Source organism: Tetrao urogallus, assembly GCF_951394365.1.
Source record: "Tetrao urogallus genome assembly, chromosome: 9".
Taxonomy (NCBI): domain Eukaryota; kingdom Metazoa; phylum Chordata; class Aves; order Galliformes; family Phasianidae; genus Tetrao; species Tetrao urogallus.
Genome location: NC_136822.1, coordinates 2006660 through 2024340, shown reverse-complemented (window position 1 = coordinate 2024340; position 17681 = coordinate 2006660). Strand labels below are relative to the sequence as shown.

At 43.3% G+C, this 17681-nt stretch overlaps 1 protein-coding gene across 1 annotated transcript in view; it reads left to right on the top strand.

The window, feature by feature from the left end:
- UGGT1 (UDP-glucose glycoprotein glucosyltransferase 1) overlaps window positions 1-17681 on the top strand; it is a gene marked incomplete at both ends in the record, with an annotated part of 43381 nt that overhangs the window by 5731 nt on the left and 19969 nt on the right. The window contains 13 exons of the mRNA XM_079539888.1: window positions 5933-6107; window positions 6911-7007; window positions 8399-8477; window positions 8673-8773; window positions 9190-9289; window positions 10469-10529; window positions 12892-12983; window positions 13643-13793; window positions 13988-14107; window positions 14840-14925; window positions 15371-15506; window positions 16244-16375; window positions 17488-17652. Coding sequence (XP_079396014.1) covers window positions 5933-6107; window positions 6911-7007; window positions 8399-8477; window positions 8673-8773; window positions 9190-9289; window positions 10469-10529; window positions 12892-12983; window positions 13643-13793; window positions 13988-14107; window positions 14840-14925; window positions 15371-15506; window positions 16244-16375; window positions 17488-17652 — 1495 coding nt within the window. The remainder of the gene's footprint in view (window positions 1-5932; window positions 6108-6910; window positions 7008-8398; window positions 8478-8672; window positions 8774-9189; window positions 9290-10468; window positions 10530-12891; window positions 12984-13642; window positions 13794-13987; window positions 14108-14839; window positions 14926-15370; window positions 15507-16243; window positions 16376-17487; window positions 17653-17681) is intronic.

The window sequence follows — 17681 nt, the reverse complement described above, 5'->3', positions numbered from 1 at the left end:
CCCTGCGTCCTGCTCATTGTCTGGGAGAAGAGGCCAAATCCCTCTTCATCACAACCTCCCTTCAGGAAGTTGTACAGTGCAATGAGGCCTCCCCTGAGCCTCCTCTTCCAGACTGAACAATCCCAGCTCCCTCAGCCGCTCCTCGTAAGACTTGTGCTCCAGACCCCTCACCAGTTTCATTGCCCTTTTCTGGACACGCTCCAGGACCTCAACATCTTTCCTGTAGTGAGGAGCCCAAAACTGAACACAATACTTGAGGTGTGGCCTCACCAGTGCTGAGTACAGGGGATGCTCACCTCCCTGCTCCTGCTGGCCACACCGTTTCTAATGCAGGCCAGGATGCCGTTGGCCCTCTTGGCCACCTGGGTACACTGTGGGCTCGTGTTCAGCCGAGCACCAACCAACACCCCCAAGTCCTTCTCTTCTTCACACTCATCCAGCCACTCATCCCCACGCCTATAACGCTGCATGGGGTTGTGGCCAAAGTGCAGGACCCGGCACTTGGCCTTGTTGAACCTCATCCCATTCACCTTGGCCCAGTGGTCCAGCCTGTCTGAATCCCTCTGAAGGGCTGCCCTACCCTCAGACAGATCCACACCACCTCCCAGCTTGGTGTCATCTGCAAACTTACTGAGGGTGCACTCAATGCCCTCATCTAGGTCATCAATAAAGATATTAAACAGGATGGGCCCCAGTACCACTTGAAACGGGTCACCAGCTGGACTTCACTCCATTCACCACGACCCGCTGGGCATGGCCCTGTAGCCAGTTCCTTACCCAAAGAAGTGTATATCTGTTCAGACCACGGGCAGCCAGTTTCCCTAGAAGAAGCCTGTGAGGGACTGTGTCAAAGGCTTTGGTGAAGTCTAGGAAGACTACATCAACAGCCCTTCCCTTATCTACCAGACTGGTCACCCAGTCATAGAAGGAGATGAGGTTGGCCAAGCACGACCTGCCTTTCACGAACCCGTGCTGGCTGGGCCTGATCCCCTGGACACTGCGTACATGCTGTGCAATCTCATCCAAGATGATTTGCTCCATAGCCTTCCCTGGTACCGAGGTCAGGCTAACAGGCCTATAGTTCCCCAGATCCTCCTTACTGCCCTTCTTGAAGATGGGAGTCACATCAGCAAGCCTCCAATCTTCTGGGACCTCACCAGTTTACCAGGAGTGTTGATAGATGGCCGAGAGGGGCTCAGCAATCACCCCCGCTAGCTCCCTCAGCACCCGAGGGTGCAGCCCATCTGGTCCCATGGACTTGTGACAGTCCAGATGGAGGAGGAGTTCTCTGTCTCCACCGGAATTGCTGGGGGCATATTCTGTGCAGTGTCCCAGACTTCCAGATCAGGGCATAAAAAGCCCAGAGGATAACTGATCTGGCTGTTAAAGGCAGATGTAAAGAAGGCATTGAGGACCTCAGCCCTCTCCTTGTCTTCAGTGACCACATTCCCTGCTGCATCAAGTATAGGATGAGAATTATCTTTGGTTCTTCTTTTCCCATTAATATATTTATAAAAGGATTTTTTATTGTCTTACTGCAGAGGCCAACCTGAGCTCAAGTTGGGCTTTCACCTTCCTAACTTCCTCCCTGCATACCTTAGCTACTTCTTTGTAATCTCCCCACGCAGCCTGTCCCTTCTTCCAGAGGATGTAGACTCTCTTTTTCTCCTTGAGTCTCAACAGTAATTCCTGGCTCATCCACACCGGTCGTCTTTCCCTGTGGCTCACCTTACAGCACTCAGCACAGCCTGTTCTTATGCCTTTAAGATTTCGGTCTTGAGGAGCGTCCAGGCTTCCTGGGCCCCTTCACCCTTGAGAAGCGACTCCCAAGGGACCCGCGCTACAAGCTCCCTGAACAGGTCAAAGTCTGCCCTCTGGAAGTTCAACAAGGCAGTTCTGCTGGCCACTCTTTTGGCATCCCCAAGAATGGATAATTCTACAATTCTGTGGTCGCTGTGCCCAAGACAGTCCCCAACCTTCACTTCTCTCACCAGTCCTTCTCTGTTAGCAAAGACCAGGTCCAGCAGGGCACAGCCCCTGGTAGGCTCTCCTACCAGTTGTGTAAGGAGGCAATCTTCCACACAGTCTAGAAACCTCCTGGACTGCTTCCTCTGTGCTATATTGTATTTCCAACATATATCAGGGAAATTGAAGTCTCCCATCAGAACAAGTGCTGGCAATAGCGTGACTTTTGCGAGCTGCTCATAGAATGCCTCATCCATCTCTTGTCCTGATTAGGCAGTCTATAACAGACCCCCACCAAGATGCCGCCTCTACAGGCCTTCCCCCTGATCCTTACCCATAGACACTACACTCTATCATTCCCAACCCCAAGCTCTTCTACATCAAAACAGTCTTTAATATAAAGGGCCACACCACCACCCTTCTTTCCTCATCTATCCCTTCTGAAGAGCTTGTAGCCATCTATCTCAGCACTCCAGTCATGGGAGTGGTCCCACCATGTTTCGGAAATAGCAACAAGGTCATAATTAGCCTGACTCACAACCATTTCCAACTCTTCCTGCTTGTTGCTCGTGCTGCATGCATTGGCATAAACACATTTCAGACGAGCCATCTGCCTCATCCCCTGCTCGAGCATCTTTCCCCTAGGCTCATCTCTTGAGAGGCCTGTTTTGTCCCCTTCCCCCTTCATAGCTAGTTTAAAGCTCTTTCAATAAGCCCTGCTAATTCCTGCACTAGTATTTGCTGCCCCCTTTGAGATAGGTGGGTTCCACAGGCAGACAGCAGGCCAGGGGCCGAGTAAACTGCCCCATGATCAAAGAACCCAAAGTTTCTGGTTCGACACCAACCTCTGAGACAATTACTCATCACTTGTGCTTTTCTATTGTGCTCGGAGTCCCTCGTTGGCCCTGAAGGTATAGAGCAGAATCACAGAATGGCCAGGATTGGAAGGGACCTCAAGGATCATGAATCTCCAACCCCCCTGCCACACGCAGGGCCACCAACCTCCACGTTTAATGGTAAACCAGGCTGCCCAGGGCCCCATCCAACCTGGCCTTGAACACCTCCAAGGACAGGGCATCCACAACCTCTCTGGGCAGCCTGTTCCAGCACCTCACCACTCTCTGGGTAAAGAATTTCCCCGATGTCCAACGTAAATCTCACCTCCCTCAACTTAAAACCATTTCCCCTCGTCCTACACGTATCAACCCTTTCAAAGAGTTACTTAAAACCATTTCCCCTCGTCCTACACGTATCAACCCTTTCAAAGAGTTGATTCCCCTCCACTCTGTAGGCTCCCTTTAGGTACTGAAAGGCTGCAATGAGGTCACCCTGCCAGCCTTCTTTTCTCCAGGCTGAACAAGCCCAGCTCCCTCAGCCTGTCCTCATAGGGGAGGTGCTCCAGTCCCCTGATCATCCTAGTGGCCCTCCTCTGGACCCTCTCCAACAGCTCCCTGTCTTTTTTGTACTGCAGGCTCCACACTTGGATGCAGTATTCCATATGGGGCCTCACAAGAGCAGAGTAGAGGGGGACAATCACCTCCCTGTCCCTGGCCACCCCTCTTTTGATGGACCCCAGGATCCCATTTGCCCTCTGAGCCGCAAGAGCACACTGTTGGCTCATATTAAGTTTTTCATCTATCAAGACCCCTGGGTCCTTCTCCACAGGGCTGCTTTCAAGGACCGCTCCATCCAGCCTGTATGGATGCCTGGGATTCCTCCAACCCAAGTGCAAAACTTTGCACTTTGCCATGTTGAACCTCATCAGGTTCACCCTGCCCACCTTTCTAGCCTCTCGAGGTCCCTCTGAATGGCATCCCTTCCTTCAACTATGTCGACCGCACTGCTCAGCTTGGTGTCATCAGCAAACTTGCTGAGGATGCACTCGATTCCATCATCGATGTCATTGATAAAAAGATGTTGAAGAGCACCAGTCCCAAGACAGAGCCCTGGGGGACGCCGCTCATTACCGGCCTCCACCTGGACATAGAGCCATTGATGACCACCCTCTGTCTGCGGCCTTTCAACCAGTTTCTTATCCATCGAGTGGTCCACCCATCAAATCCACATCCCTCCAATTTGGAGATGAGGATGTGGTGGGGGACCGTGTCAAAGGCCTTGCTCAAGTCCAGGTAAATTACATCGGTCACCTTTCCCTTATCCACCGATGCCGTCACTCCATCATAGAAGGCCACCAGATTGGTCAAGCATGACCTTCCTCTGATGAAGCTGTACTGACTGTCATGGATGACATGCCCATCCCTCACGTGGCCATGAAGATTACTTGAGCTCCCACTCCGTTGACTAAACGCCCTAAACCCCTGAAGTCTTTTTTCATCGTGCGTAGGCTTGTCTGAGTGATTTCATCACTGCCCACCTGAACTACAAGTAGTGGAAAATAGTCAGTTGACATAACCAGCTTTGGGAGTTGCCTGGTTATGTCCCTGACCCGAGCCCCAGGAAGGCAGCACACTTCCCGGCGGCCCGGGTCAGGTCTGCATACGGGGCCCTCCGTTCCTCTGAGAAGGGAGTCACCCACCACGACCACCCTTCTTTCTTTACTATCAGAGGCAGTCTCAAGGCATGGGGTGACTGCCTTGCCCTGGGCTCTCTCCTAGGCTGATCCTGCATCACCTCTCCAGTCACTTCCTCTTCAACTTCCAACATCTGGAACCCGTTGCTTAGAGGGAGTTGTGGAGGTGGGCTGGGCAGGCAGGGCTGTCTCTTGTGACACCAAGTCGGGACTCTTTTCCAACCTTCCTCACCAGTGAGGTCTGTCTGACTGTGACAGGGTAGGGGGTCCACCAGCTGTCTGGGGTTTTTTTCCCCATGGCCCTTCCCTCTGGTAAGCCAGTGAGTCACTCCACCAGTCAGTCTCCCGCTCACACTCCCTGATGGTCCTAAGTCTCTGCACCTCATCCTCGAGCTCCACCGCCAGGCTGAGAAGCTCGTCCACCTGCTCACACCTCGCACAGGTTAAGTCCCTGCAACGCTCCCCAGGCAGAAGTAAGCTCAGGCACTCCCTGCAGCCAGAGGCCTGAACAGCAGCATTTCTTACTAAGGTTTCAGTCTAGGTTGCAACAGTCTTCTTGGAATGAGCCCGCTGTGCAGTGGAGACCATGTTTCAGCTGGTGGTCTCAGAGAATGTCAAGGAAATCTGGTCTCCTGAGCAAGGAGGGACCTCCCCTTTCCCAATGAACAGAAACAGTGGTTTCTCACCTGATGTGACTCGTGGAGCCCCCAGGAACTCCCAGGAGCTATTTAAGGCTTATTATCAGGTGTGAAGGTGTGGGTGGGTGTTTAAACCTTGCTGCTAATGTGCCAGTCCACCCCTAGTGACTCAGGAGCCCACCCACAAGCTGTCAGCTCCCAGCTCAAGCGCAGTGCTGATGTTAGCCTCAAAAAAAGTCCTAAAAAAGCCTTAAAAAAGCCTTGAAAAGAGCTTTTTGGTTGGCCTTTTCTTACTCCGATCCCTTGCCCGCACAGACCTACCTGCTCAGAAGCAAGTTTCTGCAGCAAAAATTTGACTTCAGGTTTGCAGGGAAAGCTTCACCAAGGCTGGATCTCCAGAAAGAGATCCTTCCCCAGTGGGGGTCAGCCCTTCAATGAGATGTAAGAGAGGTGCAGCCAGGCTGCACCCCCTTCCTGTATCACAGTTGAATTGCCTTCACCTGTGCTCCCAGGGCTGCCCAGGTGCTCAATCAGTGGGTCAGGCTGGGACTCAACAGTTCACATCCCGGGTGTTGTATGAGCTTCAAAATATCAGTTAGCTATTTGATGTGTTTCCATGTGTCCATTTTTAACAAAGTCTTATCAGCACTGCATCTAGTGCTGCCAACCCTGGTATTGCATACGTATGCTGTGAAGGCAGAAAAGATGTTTAAACATGAGAAAAAGAAATTGTGAACTTTGCACTGAGTAAAGAAATGGTACGAATCACATTGTGATCATCTTCAATGTTTGCTCTTAGGCCAAAGCCCTTTTTGTTCAAAGGAGACCACACGTACCCAGCATCCAACCCCGAAAGTCCCGTTGTCATACTGTATGCTGAGATTGGCACAGAGGATTTCTACAGGTTCCATAAGCTGCTTGTTGCAAAGGCTGAGGCAGGAGAAATCACTTATGTCCTCAGACACTATATTGCTGTAAGTATGTATGCTCAGGTAAAGCAGGCAAGAGTAACTGTCCAGGAGAAGCCAAAAGGAAAAGCGATCTCAGTTAGCTCCCTTAAATTGACACTTGCATAATGCATTGCTGCTTCATCATTATTTGGCATACTCACTGTTTATTGCTTCGTTGCAATACAGACTCTTTTATCTCCTGACTGTTTAAATAAGAGGCTCATTTAGTTTTTCCTAATGCAGAGCTGATCTCCAGAGAAACTACAGAGTTTAACTTAGAAAAATGTTGCTCTAGGAAATCAGAATTGGATCTTTCCATGGCTTGGCCAACTGAGTCACTTGGTACGAAGAGCAGAGATTAACCTTAGGATACCATTTCAAATAAAAGGCAGTTTTGTTGCAGAACCACTTACTGCTCCTAGTGTGACTTGTCCTGTTTGCTATCTTCCTCCCTTAACCCATAACCATAGAACTGATTTTAACAATTCAGAGAAATTGGAGAGAGATGACCTTTTTCTGAATATCATTTAATGGTACTAAACCTAATGTAGTCCTGCACTGCATGTGCTGCTTTCATTTTTAACAATTATCTGTTTATTATCACTGGGAGAGGTACTGAAGCAAGAAATGAAGTTGTATTGCACGATTGGTCTTGGCATGGTTGTGCTATTACAACACAGTACTGGAAGTTCACTCACTGTGTTCATCACTGACCAGTTAGATGTAAAGCACCAGCTTGGGATTTTGAAGCTTTGGGAAATGGCAGCTTTTAATTTGTAGATCAAAACAATGAGTAGCAATATTGCAACGTTTGCTTTTCCTTGCAGAATCCCAGTAAGGAAAAAGTCTACCTCTCTGGCTATGGTGTGGAACTGGCTATTAAAAGTACCGAATATAAGGCCAAGGATGATACAAAGGTGAAAGGTGAATTCTTGTTTTAATAACTAATGTGGGTGCTTCAATTTTATATATGTTTTGCTGGGTTTTTTTTTTTTTGTTTTTTTTTTTAAACAAATGGCTGTTTGACTGAAGTGCAGATACTTTTCTTTCTGATCTGACATCTCCAAAATCACCACCTCCTCCTCTCTATGTTGATTCAATCATATATTCAGTAGGGCACTTCTCTTGCTTATCTGTGGTTGGCACAATGGTGTCATGACTCTGGACTAGATCTTAGTAAGAGCACAATTAACATGACCAGTTTTTCACCAGGTGAGCAGATGTTACTTAGCGTATCCATCCTCAGAGTAGAACGTTTCCTGTTCTTGTTTTTGGGGAAAAACAGGATTTAGAACACTGTGCATTTGTTTTTTGGTTTTTTTTTTCCTTCTGTAAAGTACTGTCCTCTGTTTCTTGAACAGCTGTGCACCTGCCAAATTTATTTTAGTGGGGTAATTTGTGTGACTGTGTACGTGTACAAGTATACACACATATATGTGTATATGGAGATAAATGGAAATCTCTGCTTTATTTTTTTTTAACTGAACTCATAAATAAAGTAAAAAAAAAAAAAAAAAAAAAACTTTTTTTTTTTTTGGCTGTGGATTTTTGGTGTTTTCCCCCCTCCACTTCTTTTAGTAACAGATAATAGCTGTGAAGAATAGGATTCATATTTTAAATGGAGTTCTTCAGGGTTTTGCAGTTTAATCAGATTCTGCTTACAGATCAGAACTCCTGCAGTGGTATGGAGTACTGACAAAAGAAACTATTGGTTCCTTATTTGTAAAATGGACAAATTGCTTGCATTGCTATGAGCTGCAAAATGAGCTGCACTGATATTGTATTGCAAATTAGAGGTGAATGGCTTTCATCCAGCTGCTGTCTGATTCTGGATGTATTCTGCATGCAGCCTTCCGTGCATGTCTGTGCTCTTTCTGCCTGTCCAGAAGCAATCATTCTTTCAAAAGGTCAGGACTTTGATTGGATTTGAGCATGAAACACATAGATTAGAGCTGATCTGTGTCCAGCAATTAGGTCATTATGCTCAGGATTATATGATCAGGATTGCATTCATGGTTGGAGTTTGTCATTTTCTCTACAAAGTGTCCTGAGAGCTCCTAGGTCCTCCTGAGTTTGCAGTGCCTACATCCCTGAGGTTTCTTCTCAGCTTAAGCTTTTCTTTGTAAACAATCCACCCTGATCTTATTTCAGCAGTTACTGTGTCCATTTGTGCAGTTAGTACAGTTGGGTACAGGTTGACAAGCGTCCTTTCTTTCCTCTTCAGTTACTGCGGAGCGTTTTGGTAAGCTTATCAAAGCACACGAGAGCTGTTTCTGAATAATTCAGCAGTGTTTTTCTTCTCTGTGTGTTCATAGGCACTGATGTGAATGCTACAGTAATAGATGAAGATGACCCTATTGATGAGGTGCAAGGATTTCTTTTTGGGAAATTAAGGTAAAGCTCAGTTGCATTTTGTTTGTCATATTGAGTAACTTGATGCATAGCTGCTGATCTGCTTTGTTGCTATTTAAATATCTGGGTGATCCACATGTGTTAGCAGCATGCTTTTTTGTATATTAGTGTATTTGAATTACTGGCAGACTTAATTACAGGAAGCTATAGAATTGCTTGACCCTCGTTCCCTTTTAGGCAGTTGTATCCTGACTTGACTGAAGAGCTGAAAGAGCTTAGAAAACACCTCGTGGAAAGTACCAACGAGATGGCACCCTTGAAAGTGTGGCAGTTACAAGGTAAGCTGTGTAAGACTTTCAATATTGCACTGTCAGAACTTAAAGTAAACCTATCTCCCTGTGCTCTGTGCAAATGAAGCAGCAGCAACTGTATTCAGTTGGAGAGTTTGACTGTAAGTTCCTGCAGTGGAAAGTATGGGCTTTCTAAAGCTTCTTTGCTGATTCCTGCTGAAATGGCTTTTGGAAAGTTTCTTTCATGGGACTCCTGAAGTGAGGTTTACTTTCTGTATTGTGAAGTGTATTAAACCCACTTGCTCTGAAACTGACTTCTTGTATCACCTGCTAAATGCAGAAAAGCAAAGGAAATATAAAGACAGAAAATGAGTTTTATGTGTAACTAATAAGCAAAAATGTTGCAAGTCAAATGTAAGATGGGTGCATTGGCTTCTTTCATCTTACTGTTGGTTCACTTGCAGATTTAAGTTTCCAATCTGCTGCACGCATTTTGGCTGCTCCTCCTGTGGATGCTTTGATGGTCATGAAAGATCTGAGTCAGAACTTCCCTACAAAGGCCAGGTGATTCTAATGATGAATGCTTTGGATATTGTCTGTTTTTTTCTCAGCACAGTGCGAGATGGGCAACAGTGGTTGGGTTAATTAATGTCTGTGTTTCTGTTTAGCTGGAAGCAACCACTGGGGAATGTTTGTGCACTGTTTTTCAGCTTATGGCTGAAAGAGGGTCTCACAGCATTTCTCTTTGGTGGCACTTGGTGTGAACTGGTGGTAAATTTAACAGAACCAGCTCTGCTATTATTGTGAAACGCTTCTGCCCCTTTTGCTTCAAGTCCTCAAGAATTTATTGCATAGTGTTCCTGTTTGGAGGCTTTAGGCTTAACCTTTTCTCTGAATGACTCTTCTGAGATCCCCTTTGGCAAACTGCTCACTCAGCCTCGTGTCAGACATTGATGTGCCATTCCACTGCTTTTTGTGCTTCATCAATTACATGAGCATACTCAAATTAAAGAATTTCGGTCATAATTTGGCCTGCCCAACCAATGGAGAAATAGATTCCTTTTGATAGGTTTAATGACCTGGGGTGTGAAGATGAGTATGTAGGAGCTATTCCTTTTTGAGCAGGTGGAGATACACTTATGAGTAAAAAGAAGTTGAGTTCTGGTCTCATCTCTAATATCTGATGTAAAGATTTAGTTGCTTATGGTTTCTTGAGGTGTGCTTTTTTCTGTCATCTGGTTTCTGGTCAGATTTGTGAGCTAAATTTGCCCCATTCCATGGTGGTGCAATCACTAGATCCAGTGAAGGGAAAGGAACAAGAGCCCACAAGGAGTGAAATCCCCATGTCTTGTGCTGTCAGATTCTACTGCTGTAGAAGCTGCCCACTTTTATTATGGGTTAATGTGAAACTAGACACTGAGAGCCAAAAGCTTGTCTTTCTTGGTGCAGTTTGCATGTGGATAATGTTTTTATGTTCTCTTGAATTAAATATATATTAAATAATAAGATATATGAAAACTATATATATTTCTTGTATATATTAAAGAGCATATATATGAAAAAACAGCGCATCCAAGTGTTTAATGGTACCACGAAATGCAAGTTCTTCTGATTGTAGCTTTTCATGCTAAGGAACTAAATGTATTGATATTTAAGTTACAAAAAATGGGTTAGTTAGATAAGTAATCTATTCACTACATAAGCAGAATGATGATTCACAGCATCATGTTTTTATTTCTGCAGAGCCGTAACAAAAACAGTTGTTTCCATGGACCTCAGAACAGAAATTGAAGAGAATCAGAAGGTAACACTTCAAGAAAGTCATGTAGTGCTATCTCACTTATGTTTTAATAAAAGCTTAAGCTTTAATAGTAATGATTCTATTAAAAACTTCACATTTGGCTCAAAATATTGAGCCAGTATTTTCACTCACAGCTTTGTCGTGGTATATGAAAATGTACAGGGTAGAAGCAGTATATGAAATACTGTTCAGTATTTGAACATTGAATCTGTTGCCTGCATTTATTTACCTTTATAAAATGAGCTTAAATAGCAATGGAAAGTTATTTGCAGAAAACATAAAGCTAAGATGTTCTTAGGCTTTCCATGTGGACTGTTCTAATGTGAGCAAAAAAAGCAATCAAAAACAAAGTAGTAGAAATTTGGATGTCTGTCTCCAAATCAGTCCAGCCAAGTTGGAGCTCTGTGTGGTGATGGCTGGTCGGCTTGAGCTGCAGAGATGTGGTCACTGTTTTGGGAGGAATTGCACCTGCTGGATGGCCTTTCATGTGTCTGACTTTGTTCTTGTTTGAGTGATACAGCAGATGTGTGAAGTCTGCATGTCACAGCCCTGGTCAGCCGTGACAAAGAGGCTTACACTGATTTCAGGTCAATGACTGTAGGTTTTGGTTCTATTTTGAACTTCTCAAAATCAACTGACTATTAAATAGGAGTGTTTGTGGGGTTTTTTTTCAGTCAAAGTAGAGTTAAAAGGTAGTTACACTTTGGGATTATTTTAAAGTATCTGTGCTGCATAGAATGTAGCTTGTTAGAAGGTTGTTGCCTGAAGAGTTTTAAGCACCTTTTAACAGCCTTTAAGGATGCAGAATAAATTTAGTTCTCATCCCCTGGTTTGTGGCAGTGCTTAGGTATCAGAACTCAGCAGTGCTCACGGTGAAGCAGCTGAAGAAACACAAAACCTTCTGCTTTGGCTTATAAGGAACCACACTGAGGAGGACATTATTCCAGTGCTACAATTCTGAATGCAAAGAAATAAAATTTAACATCTGCTTGTTCAGCCTTCGTGTGCTTTGAAATTAAATAATAAATAACTGAAGTTGATGAGGGCCCAGGGCCCCTGGCAAGTTTGTGACCCTTGAGTAAGCTCAAGTGGTTGGAGAAATATGTCTTAGCAGCTCTGTTGTATCCTTGGCATTAGCAAAGCACTGAAAAAACAATAGACACATGGGAATTCTGTGCAGTACAATTAAAATGCACCTAGTTGTGCCATCTGGATAGAATACAAAATGATAGTTTAAGATTGTAATAAAAACAGAGCCAAACAATAGCTTTCAGCATGTGGTTTATGCTGATCTCTTCATGCATTTCAGTCTAACTTGACATTGGTAGGAAAAGTGAAAGGTAGACAGTTATGTCCTTGTTTTAAAATCTGATTGATGACATTTAGCTAGTCCATTAGTAAATGCACACTTACCTGAAGGCTAATTAAGGATACCCTGAGATTCCTGCTCCGAAAGAGAAATCCCTTGTTGTTCAATAGCGATAAAATGTGAACAGAAGGGATGTGGTTTGACACTGCTCTGCGGTGTGGTTCTGGGAGGGACGAAGTCTAGAATGTAAATGCAAGTTAGATGTAAATGTAAATGCCTGGTGGCTTCTCTGTTTTGTGCTAGAGCAGTCTGGTCCATAGGCCTGTGACTTGGTGGGTGCAGTTTCATTCCAAGTACATCTAGGCTGCTAGATCCCAACCAAGCTAGATCTAACCATGTAAGCTGTTCTTTGCATGATGGTCAGTCTGTGTGAGTATTGTCTGGTGGCGAAGTTCAGTGGTTTTAGCAAGGTAAAGGTTAGTAGATAATTATCCACAAAAAAGTACAAGTTAACACTGCATGTGCTTAGCTCTTCTTTGAGAGCACCATTATTTAATCAAATACCTAAATTCCTCCTGACTAGATGCTTTCCTGTTCTTGGTACTTCACGTGGTACTTAGCTATTCTTCCATTACTTTGCTCATCTTCATGATATCAGGCTTTTTTAATGTCTAAACACTGTGCTTCTCCTTCACTGTTCATCAAAACACTAAATGACTTCTCTCAAGTATTTCTGATAATTTAATCAGGTATATTTTAAAAATCCACTGAGGGACTTTCCAAAGCTACTGCTGAGTCACTGAGTCACACAAACAGAAGTCCCACATGTGTGTCTATGCACTAGCTAGCTTCACTTGCCTTCCTCTGCCATGGGTATATGCATCAAGTCTACAGAGTTGACTTGATGTTGAGTCAACTTGATGTTCAGTAGTTGAGAAGTCATGTCATGCATTTTGGAGTAGCAATGGAGGTAAAATCCAGTTTTGGCACACTGAACTCTCTAGTATTTGTGTTCTGTCCACAGCATTCTTCTAATGGCCTTCTGCTTTCTTCCAGTATTTCAAAGGAACGTTAGGATTACAGCCGGGGGATTCTGCTCTCTTCATCAATGGGCTGCATATTGATTTGGACACTCAGGACATATTTAGGTGGGAATGTTTTCTCTTTCAGAAAAAATGTATCCTGCTTAGAATCATGCATCCTGCTTGTGTGTGGACAGAGAAATCATTTAGACAGTGTGAGCCTCCTTCCCAGTGTCTGTATTTAGACTAGGCTTAAATGTTAACTTCTGCAAAAAGCAAATTGTGTTTCCTTCCCTTATGCAAATACTTGCTCAACAAAACAAAGCAAAAAAACTGCTGTGAAAACTTCAGTATGCTGGGATGTCAGAGTGGGAAATCACCTTTGTGTGATCTGTCCTGTGAACACACAAGACTTTGGTTTCCAAGGGCTGCCTTCAGATTTTATTCTGAAGAAGTAGAACATTTGGTTCTCAAAAGAGAAGTCCCTGTAAGTCTTTTATCTGAAAGCCACCTTTATCTTTGTCAAGATCTGTTTCAGCAGTGTGCAATTGAAATTACACATGTATATCATGCCTTACTTCTCTTTATTTAATGTTGTGTTTCCTAGAAATATAACTGAATAGGTTTACGTTATCTCAAATTCCTTGGGAGAGTTAGGAGTAAGTGAGAAACAAGAAGTAATGCATAGATATGGCAGACTTGTCTGTACCTTTTATCTGTTAACTCTTAGGATACAAACAGTTATTTGTTATCTTTAAAATTTACAGATTTTCTTTTCCTTCCAGCTTGTTTGATGTGCTACGCAATGAAGCTCGTGTTATGGAAGGTCTGCACAGCTTGGGGATTGAAGGGCTGTCCTTGCACAACGTCCTGAAGTTGAACATCCAGCCATCAGATTCAGACTACGCAGTGGACATCAGAAGCCCTGCTATTTCGGTGTGTGGGTTTCATACAAGGAATAACTTACGTGCCCTTCGGCTGTGTGTTCTTAAGCTCTTAGGAGGATTTTTTGTTTGTTTTAGTTTTTTTTTGTGCTATGCTCTGTATAGTTTTTGATTTTAAAATATTGTACAACCTCAGACTTGAGCAGAATGACTGGCAGTCGTTAAAATGCAGGTATTTTCTCTTAGTGGATCAACAATCTGGAAGTTGACAGCCGGTATAATTCCTGGCCTTCCAGTGTGCAGGAACTGCTGCGTCCCACGTTCCCAGGGGTGATCAGACAGATCAGAAAAAACTTCCATAACTTGGTAAGTAGCAATCTGACTGGGAATTAAATGTGTTGGTGTTTGTTGTTCTTCTGTTACTTGTGTGTACGCTTATAAACATCAGGGCCATTAGCTTTGGCACTTAGGAGTATGCTAGATTCCTTGCTGTTTAAATGCCTTGGGATAGTGTGCTCCTCTCAAAGGTTTTGTTTTTCTTGTAGTAGTGAGCTACAACTGAGGTTCAGAGATTACTGAGCATGATTCTCTATGTTAGACTGGTCTTGTGTGTGCTGCTTGCACATCTATGGATTGCTCCACTGGTGGAACAAACTTATCATTTGACAAGTGAGAATTTGTGTGCATTTCTGCTTTGTGATAATAGCTGGAGTTGGTTAATGAAATCCCTCACATTTCTTTCTTAACAGGGTTAAGAGCAGCTTCAGTTGTCTTAGTTAGAAAGCATTCTTGCACCAGAAGTTCAAAAGATGATCATCAGTCCTTGCATTACTCATGGGTGCCCCTTCAGTCTGGGGGTTGCCCAGTCTTTAGCTGCAGCTTGGTGTCAGGTCCAGCATAAAGTTTGTGAAATCTGTAAGGTAACACTTCAGCAGCTCAGATGAGGTACTTTTGGTTATGATTTTGGACTTCAAGATTGTAGTAGAAACTATGACTTAGTGGCTCTCATCTCTCTGACAATGCATAAAATGGCATTGATGATAATTCTGCAATGAAAAATGAATTAAAAAGCCCAGTATCTTGCCTTCTCGTGGACAGGTGCTGATAGTAGATCCTACTCACGAGACCACGGCAGAATTATTGAATGTGGCAGAGATGTTCTTCAGTAACCACATCCCACTGAGGTAATTATTGTATTTTTATTAGAATTTATTTTACATCAGCTGTATTTTTGTGACTTTTGCAATTGCAAGTAGTTATTGCTGGGACACTGCACCAGCATCAAGTAACTTGTATTGGTGGCTGGGAAGGGCATTTACTGAACCTTGTTCCTTCAAAAATTTTTGAGTATAACTTTTGCTACTAGCAAAGCAGAGCTGAGTAAAAGTTGCTTCAATAGTCCGGAAGAATCCTAAAAGGAAATACTATGGGTGAAAGAGATGAGAAGCAAGATTCTGATGAACCCACCTTTAGAGGCTGTATATTATAAGGCCACTCTGCTCAAAGCCATTTCATTTGGTCTGCTTAGGAAAAGGCCTTTGCCTACGATGACTGTACTCCACCACTGTATGAAGAGCTGATTATTTGTGAGTGTGATAGCTTCAAGATATGGGGTTTGTTTGATTGCAGGATAGGACTAGTGTTTGTGGTTGATGACTGTGACGATGTTGATGGCCTTCAGGATCCTGGCGTTGCCCTTCTTAGAGTGTACAATTATGTGGCACAAGAAATGGACAATAACTATGCTTTCCAGACAGTCATGTCTGTAAGTATTCATTTAAAATGAAAATTAATATTTTTTTATGTGCTTTTATGTATGTAAGATTCGTATGTAGTTTTCCTACCTCTTTCCTCATTCTGCCAATGAGTTCTAAATGGGTGTATCCCCTCAATATATCTATTTTTTCCCTTGAATAGTTCCTGCTGCGTAGTTTTGCCATGTAAATAAGTATTTTAGGTATTAGTTAATCCATTTTCACTTATGGTTTGACACCTTTATGTAAACCTACAAGCTGGGTCATGCAGGTAACTTGAAGACTATGACTGTTATTATTATTTTTTTAAAATATATCATTTTAAGTCACAAAAGCAAAATCTTTTGCCTTCAGGAAGGAAATGATCATTATCTATTTTACGTTTGAGATTTACTCTATTGTTTATGAGATGTCTTTGGTTCTAAGCCTTTTTTTCTCTGAGAACTATTTTGTAATCAGAGGTGCAAGATGTTTAAAGAAATCCATATGTATCTACTTCCAGTCTTACTGTGATGACTGTTAGGCAAAGCAGGATGATTTGCAGAGCTATGAGTGCTTTATAGCTTCATACTTAGGAGTTTTTATTTCAGTGAATAACTATGAAAATATATTTTGCAGTATTGCTCTTAAAGCTTTGTATATTGTATATTTCTTATGTAATTACTGGAATACAGGTGACAGGTCAGTTTACCTTTCTAGAAGTGCTTTTCATTTGGTCTGCAAACTTGTGTTTATATTCCCCTTCCAGATATATAACAAAGTAAAAACAGGAGATCAGCTGAAGGTGGAGCATGTGGTTAGTGTTCTTGAGAAACAGTATCCTTATGTGGAAGTGAACAGTGTTCTGGGAATTGATTCTGCCTATGATCAAAACAGAAAGGTAAGAATTCATCAATTAAAGCATTTGTCACATTTCTGCTTCAACACAGTTGAAATATATGATTACATACAGTTTCTTGATGCAACTTTCTTGCTCAGCACGTGTCTATTATCACATTAGAGTGACCTCATAATGCTGTAGGAATTTATGTTCAGCACAGAGCTTTATCTTACTAGTGTGCATCACATGTTGTGATCTAATATTGCTGAAATCTTCTGTGTAGTACAGGAATGAAGATAACTTTCCTGTGACTCATGGATACTCTCCTCATTCTGGTGTGGAGAGCTTAGTAGTTTAAAACTGCTTTCAAAAATGGAGGTGAGGGAATGGTTCCTAAGAAAACCACGGAGCTTAATGCTTAGGAGGGATTGGTGTAGATTTTCTTTCCTATTATCAGTGTCTGAATGCTGGATGAGATGATGCTATGGTCCTGAATTCATGATGGCTTTTCTGTAGCAAAGCATTCAGCAATCTTCCTCAAAGAATTTCTTAGTTATTTTTAGGCTTGATTCTTTCCTGTATGGGGAAAACTGAGAGCAAATCAGTATTTGGTTACTTTTCTGTGAGATGAGACAGATCCTATTTGGGATTGTATGGAAAGGAATGGATATTTGTTTTTCTTGAATCTTCTGGAAGAATGAATGAAAATACCATCTACAATAACTCTAACACTTGCAAAACAGCCTACATCTTAAAAACTAGGCAGACAGAGTTACATAAACAGAATTGTATGCACAGAAGCATTCCATCTTTGTGTGTAGGAGAGTGGAAGGAAGAGCACTCTCTCAGGAGCTGGAACCCACCAGGGGCAGACAGTTTTGAATGATAGAAGTCTTCTCAGTTAATGTGCTAGGCACCACATTGAGCCCAAACAAAACAAAGCAGCAACCCAACACTAATGCATTTCTGTGTGATAAGGCAGCTCTTTTTGCTTGGAAGCTGAAAGACAAGGGCTTATGGGGTGTGTAAGATGCAGGAAGTGTTCTGTGTGCTGCTGAAAGGACATCTTAGTGGGTTTTAGAACGGATGGTTTTTTGATATTATATAGAAATATTCTGAATCCTTGTGGTAATGGGCTGACACAGTAAAGCTACCTCTGTCCCTGGATTTAGGCAGCAAAAAGTTACTACGAGCAGACGGGTGTAGGCCCTCTCCCTGTGGTGCTGTTCAATGGGATGCCTTTTCAAAAGGACCAGCTGGATCCTGATGACCTGGAAACGGTGACAATGCACAAAATCCTGGAAACCACGAGCATCTTCCAGCGAGCTGTGTACCTGGTAGGTGCTGAGTGCAGCTGGGGTCTCTG